Source organism: Entelurus aequoreus, linkage group LG14 (assembly GCF_033978785.1).
Source record: "Entelurus aequoreus isolate RoL-2023_Sb linkage group LG14, RoL_Eaeq_v1.1, whole genome shotgun sequence".
NCBI classification, from domain to species: Eukaryota; Metazoa; Chordata; class Actinopteri; order Syngnathiformes; family Syngnathidae; genus Entelurus; species Entelurus aequoreus.
In genome coordinates this window covers 38,817,166-38,828,164 of record NC_084744.1, presented here as the reverse complement: position 1 = coordinate 38,828,164, position 10,999 = coordinate 38,817,166, and the positions used below count along the sequence as shown (strand labels likewise).

General features: G+C 38.1%; 1 protein-coding gene across 2 annotated transcripts in view; it reads left to right on the top strand.

Annotated features, from left to right (window-relative positions):
• The first annotated feature begins 2,040 nt into the window (after positions 1–2,040).
• The window catches only part of stk39 (serine threonine kinase 39), a 75,382-nt gene continuing 66,423 nt past the window's right edge, over positions 2,041–10,999 (top strand). Inside the window, exons 1-5 of one of the 2 annotated variants that reach the window (XM_062069841.1) lie at positions 2,041–2,368; positions 4,019–4,131; positions 4,267–4,375; positions 8,857–8,989; positions 10,923–10,978. In XM_062069841.1, coding sequence (XP_061925825.1) covers positions 2,275–2,368; positions 4,019–4,131; positions 4,267–4,375; positions 8,857–8,989; positions 10,923–10,978 — 505 coding nt within the window. In that variant the 5' untranslated portion in view covers positions 2,041–2,274. Of the gene's footprint in view, positions 2,369–3,811; positions 3,952–4,018; positions 4,132–4,266; positions 4,376–8,856; positions 8,990–10,922; positions 10,979–10,999 lie in introns of those variants that run through there. The other variant, XM_062069842.1, reaches the window with a different exon arrangement.

Here is a 10,999-nt window from a genome sequence, read left to right as displayed (position 1 = left end):
CAAACAAAAGGCGCACACAAAGGCGGAAATACAAACTTGACTATGAAACAAAAGACATGCACGTGGGCACAAAAACTATGAACAATAAAACAAAAACACTAACTGTGGCATAAATGAACAAAACTTACTTGGTAAAGAACTGTGACAAGACATGGAGCAGAGTGATGAAATAGTGTGAGGACGCCAGGACGAACAACAGAAACAGACAGATTTAAATAGTGACGTGATCAGTGAAAACAGGTGCGTGACTCGAAACAGGTGCGTGACAAGACAGGTGAAAACTAATGGGTGACCATGGAAACCAAACCAAACAAGGAAGTGCAACCAGGAACTAAAAAAAGAGCCCAAAACCCAAGCAAAACAAAAACATGATTAACACAGACATGACACCATTGACACAAAAGGGTTGTTTCTTTCTGTTATTAATATTCTGGTTCCTACATTATATATCAATACATATCAATACAGTCTGTAGGGATACAGTCCGTAAGCACAGTGGTTCTCAAATGGGAGTACGCGTACCCCTGGGGGTACTTGAAGGTATGCCAAGGGGTACGTGAGATTTTTTTTTTTAAATATTCTAAAAATAGCAACAATTCAAAAATCCTTTAAGTTAAAGTTAAAGTACCAATGATTGTCACACACACACTAGGTGTGGTGAAATGTGTCCTCTGCATTTGACCCATCCCCTTGATCACCGCCTGGGAGGTGAGGGGAGCAGTGGGCAGCAGCGTAACCGCTCCCAGGAATCATTTTTGGTGATTTAACCCCCAATTCCAACCCTTAATGCTGAGTGCCAAGCAGGGAGGTAATGGGTCCCATTTTTATAGTCTTTGGTATGACCCGGCCGGGGTTTGAACTCACAACCTACCGATCTCAGGGCGGATACTCTAACCACTAGGCCACTTATAAATATATTTATTGAATAATACTTCAACAAAATATGAATGTAAGTTCATAAACTCAGTGAAGCACAAGCTCAGGTGTCTCACTAAAATGTCTGTCAAAAAGAACTGTGAAAAGAAATGCAACAATGCAAAATTCAGTGTTGACAACTAGATTTTTTGTGGACATGTTTCATAAATATTGATGTTAAAGATTTCTTTTTTTGTGAAGAAATGTTTAGAATTAAGTTCATGAATCCAGATGGATCTCTATTACAATCCCCAAAGAGGGCACTTTAAGTTGATGATTACTTCTATGCGTAGAAATCTTTATTTATAATTGAATCACTTGTTTATTTTTTTTTTTTACAAGTTTTTAGTTATTTTTATATCTTGTTTTCCAAATAGTTCAAGAAAGACCACTACAAATGAGCAATATTTTGCACTGTTATACACTTTAATAAATCAGAAACTGATGACATAGTGCTGTATTTTACTTCTTTATCTCTTTTTTTCAACCAAAAATGCTTAGCTCTGATTAGGTGGTACTTGAATTAAAAAAATTTTCACAGGGGGTACATCACTGAAAAAAGGTTGAGAACCACTGCGTAAGCACACATGATTGTGCGTGCTGCTGGTCCACTAACCTTTAACAGTTAATTTTACTCATTTTCATTAATTACTAGTTTCTATGTAACTGTATTTATATTGTTTTACTTTCTTTTTTATTCAAGAATTTTTTAAAAATGTATTTATCTTATTTTTTTATTTTTGTAAAAAGGACTTTATCTTCACCGTACCTGGTTGTCCAAATTAGGCATAATAATGTGTTAATTCCATGACTGTATATATTGGTATCGGTTGATATCGGTATCGGTAATTAAGGGTTTGGTCAATATCGGAATATCGGATATCGGCAAAAAGCCATTATCGGACATCCCTAAAAACAACACATCTCTGTCTTTGGATATGTATGTAACTTTGTGTCTCCATGACATATCCAAGTGGCCCTGGCAACTTAAACATCTGACAAAGCACCAAACAAACCTCCCTATTCTTCCACCATAGAAAGGAGCCTAAGAAGTGATCTGGCAACGTAGAAAGGAGCCTAAGCAGTGATCTGGCAACATAGAAAGGAGCCTACGAAGTGATCTGGCAACGTAACAAGGCGCTGCGTGTGCACGTGCTGCGCGCCTGACTGCTCCTTTGATTTCCGGGTCGCTCTCCTCGCAAGCGGCAGTTGCTGAGCTGCGGTGCCGGCTGACACTCGGGCGGAGGAGGGGAGGTCGGAGCGGACTCAGGCCGAGGAGGGAGGAGGGGAGGTCGGAGCGGACTCTCCGTGTGTGTCAGCATCATCATCATCACCACTATCATCATCATCATCATCATCATGGCGGACCAAGGCGAAGCTCCTGCCGCCGTCCAGTCGCCGACAAGCAGCTGGCCAATTAGCAGGGAGTCGTACGAGCTCCAGGAAGTCATCGGTTAGTACACGGAGGCGGTGGACATTGTTCTCCTACTATTTGCTTATTCTTGACCGGCCCTCCGGCTTTTTCTTCCACTGCGGATGTGAAGTCATGTACGAGCTACACGGCTCGCATCACACGTGTGACTCGCAGCCGGCGGATTCTACTGAAATCCGGTCTGTACTTGAACGTGTCACGTTGCCTTCAGGGCCTCGCTTAGTACTGTATTTGAGTCATGTACTTGAACGTGTCACGTTGCCTTCAGGGCCTCGCTTAGTACTGTATTTGAGTCATTTGCCGTGCGGCGGCATTGCAGTTAAATGGCAGAAATAAGCTCTTTACACGAACTCGAAATGAACTATATTTACTTCTGCTTTTAACAACATGGCAGAAGAATAGAATGGACTTCAATTATGACGGCACAATTTTACAGACTGACACAAGTATAGAAGCATGATTGTGCATGTTTGTTAGATTTGGATATGCAAACTAATATAAACATTACAATAATATTGGATCAATACAAAACATACTGGACGTGCATGTTAGTTAGATTTGGATATAAAAAATAATATAAAGTTACAATAATTTTTGGTCGATACAATACATACTGACGTGCATGTTTGTCAGATTTGGATATACAAAATAATACAAACATTACAATAATATTGGGTCAATACAATACATACTGACGTGCATGTTTGTCACATTTGGATATACAAAATAATATTAATATTACGATAATATTGGGTCGATACAAAACGTACTGGAAATGATGCTGTTGTATTTGTTTTGACTATGTAAGACTATCATATTTACACTTAAACAATTCAAAAAAAAATTTGTAAAAAAAAACAGGGATTATTTAATCATACTCTTTATTCAATATGTATGTTTGTTAGACTTAGAAGTACAAGTGATAGGAATATTTCATGATGGTTTAAAATCTATTATATGTAAACATGTCTGCAAATAAAGTAAACATACTGTTGTACATGTCCAAACTCTCATGAGATCCAATGTGGAAATTGTTAATTTGGTTACTTTTTATTTAATTCCACAAAAGTCAAAATATTAGAGCCATCTCTACATGACACAAGTGTTGAATCATTATTTTTGTGATAGTGTCGTTCAAAACAGAGCATTGTATTTATTATTAGGCAAAGAGGTTTGTATTGGAACATATATTTGAGTCATCAATCACACCTTTTGGTTTCATACAATGCTAATGTTGCAGTTCAACAAAAGTGAACAGAAGTTCCCCAAATTTTCTTGGCATTTGCCGTCACAGAGGAGCCGACACATCTTATCGTTAGAGATAAGGAACACAGAAACACAGCTGTCCTCTGCGACGCCCACATCCACAACCTCTGTTCTCACAATCAATTTACGTGTGATCTCATGTCTTCTAAACTTCTGCTTATCTGACACTTGCAGTTGACAAGTCATGTGTCAAAATTGTCTCTCTCCACCAACAATGTCACCACCTCAGACACTCCACCTCAGACACTGCCTAAAACCACCACAAAAGGTGCATAGAACGTCGCAGTGTTTGTTTCAAGCGTGCAGGGACAAAACAAGCGAGAAACAGTAGGAGTCGGGTGAATACGAAGAAGCAGAAATGTCACCTTTCTTCTCCAGACATGTAAATATGCTGTGTGGTTCCAGGCAGTGGGGCCACAGCCGTGGTGCAAGCAGCGCTCTGTACCCCCAGACAGGAGCGGGTCGCCATCAAGAGGATCAACCTGGAGAAATGCCAGACCAGCATGGATGAGTTACTGGTGGGTGCAATAAATAAGGGTTACATTTTTCACACTTTTCAAATGTCCCTCTGATTCATCCTTGTTGTTCAGGTGGAAAGCTTGTATGTTGTTAGTACTAATATGTACATGATGTATCTTCTTCATTCCCAACAGAAAGAAATTCAATCAATGAGCCAATGCAACCATCCCAATGTTGTTACATATTACACTTCTTTTGTTGTCAAGGATGAACTGTGGTTAGTCATGAAGCTCTTGAGCGGAGGTAAGCTTCACTTGCAGAACATGTTGCTCTTACATGTTGCTATTATCTCAATTAGGGTTGTACGGTATACTGGTACTAGTATAGGACCGCAATACTAATGAATCATATTCAGTACTATACCGCCTCTGAAAAGTACCCGTCCTCGCGCCCCTTTTTTTTTAACGGCACGTCATCGTCCCGTTGTGACATTGCTGGTTTTACAAGCAGAGGAGCATGTTGGGCAGCGCACACACACAGAGTACTTACAAGCAGACACCGTGTGTAGACAGAAAAGGGAGAATGGATGCATTTTGGTGTAAAAAGTGAAGCTAAAGGTGAAGTTATAACACTGAAACACCCTCAGGAAGAGGTGCTTCAAGACATGGCTAGCTAGCGTCTAACGTCCATCCTCAGTGTTTTAGCAACTTCTAAATCACTAATCCTGGTCTCCGTGGCGAAAAATAAAGTAAGTTACTTACAAGTAGCATTATCACTGGAGGACGAGGAATAGCTAAACATGCTTCACTACACACCGTTAGGAGAATACAATAGCTCACCGGTGTCACAATGTAAACAAATGCCATGGGTGGATCTACACCTGACATCCACTGTAATGATACCAAGTACAGGAGCGTATCTAGTCGATACTACTATGATTACATCAATATTTTTTTAGCATCACAAAATCGTTTTTCGTTTAAAAAAAATTTATATTATGTTTATAATGTCAATAAATACATCCCTGGACACATGAGGACTTTGAATATGACCAATGTATGATCCTGTAACTACTTGGTATCGGATCGATACCTAAATGTGTGGTATCATCCAAAACTAATGTAAAGTATCAAAGAAGAGAAGAATAAGTGATTATTACATTTTAACAGAAGTGTAGATAGAACATGTTAAAAGAGAAAGTAAGCAGATTTTAACAGTAAATGAACAAGTAGATTGATAATCAATTTTTACAGTTTGTCCCTCATAATGTGTACAAAATAATAGGTAGATAAATGACACAATATGTTACTGCATACGTCAGCAGACTAATTAGGAGTCTTTGTTTGTTTACTTACTACTAAAAGACAAGTTGTCTAGTATGTTCACTATTTTATTTAAGGACTAAATTATAATAATAAACATATGTTTCATGTGCCCTAAGATTTTTTGTTACAATAAAGCCAATAATGGCATTTTTTGTGGTGCCCTTTATTTAGAAAAGAATCAAAGTATCAAAATACATTTTGGTACCGGTACCAAAATATTGGCATTGGGACAACCCTAATCTCAATACTGATCTTGTTTGCATGTCACTTTGATATAAATGTGAGCAGATGTATCAAATGTGATTTATGTTTATGCCTTCTTTATGCATCCTGCTGGATTTATAGTTCCAAGTATAAGACACAAGTTACAGTAATGCACTGTGTGGTTGGAGTGGTGTAGCATTTGTGTTGCATCAGACGAGGGCTGGGCGATTATATGATCGCAAATCATTTCAGTTTAATCACGGTGATCAGCTGACTTGATCAAACATGGCGGAAATGTTATACCGCAGTAGTAAACAGTAGGGAAGCAATGGTGCTCGGTATATGTGACAATCCACCTTTATTGACCATTGTCCTGTACGTGTCTGTTTGTGTAAATGTGTCACCATCCCTGGCCACCTCACGACTTAAATAATGTTCAGTCAGCGTTGTGCCTCTTCCCCCTTACACAGCTGGGAATTCAGCCCGGAAGAACAAAATAAAGAACTATGACTAGCATAGAAGTTGAAGCCCAACATTTAAAAGGAGCAGCAACTTTATTCTCACTGACTGTTTGATCTCACGTGCAGTTATCCTGCCCTCAATGCCTTCTTGCAGGCAGGTGCAGAATGTCTTTGTCCAATGGTCCCGACTGGAAGAATAAACACACCTGCTATTCAATCAGGAAAAAAAGACATTTCAAAAATATATTTTTGTAAGGCTGCAGCTAACGATTATTTTTCTATCGATTAATCTATAGATTATTTTTTCGATTAATCTGTTAATCTATAGATTATATTTTCGATTCATCTATAGATTATTTTTCCTTTTACCGATTATTTTTTATTTTATTTTATTTAAAATGAAGATGAATCAATAAAAGTAGGCCAGTTTTTTCAAAAGGCATGGCTTTTATTTACAAAAAAAAAAAGTATGGCCACTCAGTCAACATTGACAACAACATGACAAAATATTCTGTAACAATGTAAACATTTAAAACTTTTAACATTTAACAAAATTAAAAGTAGCTTATTTGCTTTTTAATGTGCAAATATAAAAGTAAACATCCAGTGCAAATCTTAATATTCTGCAATAGTATAAGCATTTCAAAAGTAAAAGTATTGCTTATTTTGCTTTAAAATGTGCAAAAATAAAGATAAACATCCAATACAAAAAAGTGCAAAACGAAATATTCTGTAACAACAGTGTAAACATTTCAACAAAAGTGAAAGTATTGCTTATTTGCTAAAATGTGCAAAAATAAAGATAAACATCCAATACAAAAAAGTGCCAATCTAAATATTCTGGAGCACTGTAAACATTAAGTATTGATTTTAAAATGTGCAAAATAAACATCCAGTCCAACACAGTACACAATAACCAATTCTACTCATTCCAGTGAGTGACTAACAGTTGTAATGAAGAAAGGTTAGCATGTCTACTTGCTTTGCTTCTTTTCTTGTTTACAATATTCCCAGCAGCGTAAAATAGGCGCTCAGAAGGGGTCGATGTGGCTGGAACTGAGAGGTAATTAGCCGCCACCTCAAACCAGGACTGCGAGCGAGCTGAGCTGCAGTTTAAGTTTCTAGTAGGTCAACGGTCTCATAGTGATGTTACTAGTAGTTGACTGGGAGGTGTTTATTATCATTTGGGGAGAGTCCGCTGCCTGATGCTCACCTGCTAAACACCTATCTGCTCCACGCTGAAGCGCTGACTACATGCGCTATGAATACGCACTGCTGATTGGCTGATAATGCTTCGTTTGTACCAATCAGATGGTTGTGTGGGTGGGACAATGCTGCGTGTGTACCAATCAGATGGTTGTATGGGTGGGACAATGCTGCGAGCTGAGACAGAGGCAGAGGAGCGAAGCAGCTTGTTAAGACTTTAGCAGCTAAAGTTAGCTTTAGCTTAGAAACTCGTTCGGTACACCCCCGTACTGAACCAAAAGCCCCGTACCGAAACGGTTCAATACAAAACACATACCGTTACACCCCTAGCAGATACAAATGACACATTCATGTTTTTGTGTAATGATGACAACGTATGCTAACACGGACGATTGACTAGTTGATGGTTGATGGTTTTCTTTTCAAATGTTCGTTCATAGCCGTTGTGCTGCTATGATAGGCCATTTCCGCTCGACACAGTGTGCATACAACAACATTATTAGGCTGTGTATTGAAATACTCCCACACTTTTGACGACTTTTGGCGTGCGTTTTTCCCCTCGCTCGCACAGTCTGCTTTGCGCTCCGCCATGACGGTAGTGTGACGTAAATATGCGACGCGTCGACGCACAAAAACGGCGTCGACGTATTTACGTAACCGATGACGTCGACTACGTCGACGCGTCGTTTCAGCCTTATATTTTTGAATCAGACTTTTTGTTTGGTGTTTGCTGTGATTCAACACATCAGATATAACATGTACTAAAAACTGCAGACACTTTGTTCAAATCATTTTTGAGTTTGTGGATAAAAACATTTTGTCCCTGATATAATCATTAAACATGTTTTATGTGTTGGTACACATCATTTAACTGTACCAAAAGATCTTACTGCACTTTAATTTATTTTTATTAAATAAAAGATACATAATTTGAGTTTAAAAAAAACATCTAAAATCTGGGTCATTGCTTGCTCTTTACCAAAGTAGTGGTGGAAAGCACTGTTGTAATCAAGGAATACAAATAATGTACAATTTGAAAGTGTTTAGTAAATGTTCACTTGAAAAAAGTCTTGTAGTATACACTACACCACTTGTTTACTGCAGGATGAAGTTTCGGATGTCAAGCAAAATAACAAAATAACTTTGAGAGAATAAAAAGTTATCTTTACCCCTCAAAACTGAGGTAGGGACCGTAACGTGGGTCACCTCTAGTAAACACAACCTAGATATGAACAAAAAGACAGTTAACTTGTAAGCTGTTAGTATACATTACCTTGATCAAAAATTGCTAAAATGTCTGTTACAAGATACTGCAATAAGAAACACTACGGATGCAACGTTACTCGGTACAATCCTGCACGGGACAATCTGACTTTAATAAATTATGTTAAAAATAAAATTGTCATATTAATTGAGATTGAATGATATGGAAAAACATTGTGATCATTTATTTTAGTAACGACCTGTTGTGACCACAATATTGTAAAAATAAGATGCAGTCCATTTCTACACCACTGCAAACCACAATATTAAACGCATATTTTTTAAATCCATACATTCAGAATGATAGTTTTTTTTTTTCTTTTAGGCTCCATGCTGGATGTTATCAAGCACTCAAGCAAAGAGGATGACGGAAATCTGGATGAGCCGATCATTGCGACCATACTAAAAGAAGTCCTCGAGGGCCTGGACTACCTGCACAGAAATGGACAGATTCACCGGTAACCCATTTGACTCTTTTTTTATTTTATTTTATTTTTTTGGTTGTGAATGACTTAACTTACAATGATGAACTACAGCGCACGCAGGATTGGTTCTGTAACGGAACTCTAACTCAAGTCACTTGTATCTCGAATTGAAATCAATTTCATCACCCCAAAACACCACTATTTAAAAAATGTAGCATGCTTTAAAAAAAAACTTTTAGATAAGAATTATTGTATGAAAAACAGTACAATAGAATGTAATACTACAGCAGGTTTATGAAGTAATGTAATAATATTCTGAGGGCATTTAATAGATCAAAACTGTGCTGTTCGGTTTGTCTTAGAAGATCTGGTCTAAGAAGATCTAGGCTATGTTCACACTGCAGGGTCGGGTATATCTGTTTTTTTAGTGGACTTTCACATTACAAAATTGACGTCATGACGTCGCACGCTTTAGAATGTTTACAGATGTAAACATGGCTTCAACTCTAGTCGATCTCAGTACCGCCACATTTCTGGCAATTTCAAAGATTTTGTTCAATCAAAGTCAACATTTAGTGAACCGAGTTATTACGCGTAGAAGATTTAAAAGGATGAGGACAAGTATTTTGGCTTTTGCAGTTTTACGGTATATTTTGCTTGGATGTCTGCTTGAAGAGCGTGTCTGAGACAGGCATGGTGAAACTTTCACGTTAGTTCCTAAAACTTATTTTAATTGTTTTCATTTCCGTTTTTAACTATTTATTTTGTAACCATCTCTTTGGCGTATAATTATGACACTTGGCGCTTTTTGATGACGTTCTGCTCAGATGAATGCGACCTGAGGGCAGGTGCGTTCACACTGAGGACACATAGCATATACACTATATCACATTTATATCCACAAACCAAAGAGGCCAGGGTCTGATACGAAAAATTTGGAATTGCACTGTTCACAATGACATAAAACAAATCTGATACAGGTTGCATATGGACAAAAAAATCGTAATTGGCCAGCAGTGTGAACAAGGCCTTATTTAGTCTTAGAATGGTCTGGTCAGTCTAGTCAGACCCACATCTGACCAGTCTAAGTCTATGAGCATGAAGCCTACTTGGAGTGGAGGCCAATAGTCCAGTTGTGATCGATTGAATACAATAGACCTAATGTAATAATAATGTACAGTATTTAGATTGGACTTGGTACTTGGTATTTCCTTCCAGCTGCTTCTATGTCAAACACACCATCAGCAGCCTTTACACATTTTCATGGATAAATGTCTGCTGTTTGGATGTTATTTTAACTTCCTTGGTTGGCGTTAAACTCCCCCTTCTTCAGTATGGTGCAGACTAGCGCGAATTGCTTCGCGAGCTTGATGACACACTCGGCCATTTTTCAATAATTAGTTTCTTTAATTCAATGAATATCATCATTTTTTCTTCTCAGCATTGTAAGCTAATGCTAGCGAGTAAGACCAGATGTTGTGGGGTTCACTGTGGCATTTGCTACTGCAACTAAAGCTTTCTAACTCAAATTTTTGCTTGCAACATAAAGCAAACCAATTAGCCAATAGACAGCTTTTATGTCAAAACACTCTTTATTTGTGGCACTCCTAAGTCGAAGTACCACTGTACAGCCTTTTAAAGGTATTATTATCCTAATGTTACAGAAATATGCCCGTGTATAATGTTCATGATACCATGGCTCCCTCACTTGAACAAGAATAGTCACTGGCTAACATCTAAAGTAAATACGCCTCAAAAAATGTATGTAGCTTAGTCCATTGATCTGTGTTTGTGCAGCTGTGACGTAAACTTCCCGAATATTAAGGTCACCAGGAACTAGGCTTGACCTTTTAACGGCCCCCTGGGCAATTCAGTTAACAGCGAGCTGTAGACCTAGTTTTCACGGATGGAAGAATCAATACGGTCCTCACGTGGTTTCACAGTTTGACTGTTTTGTTGGTTGCAGGGACGTGAAAGCTGGGAATATTTTACTGGGAGAAGATGGGTCAGTTCAGATTGCAGGTGTGTTGAAAATATACTTCT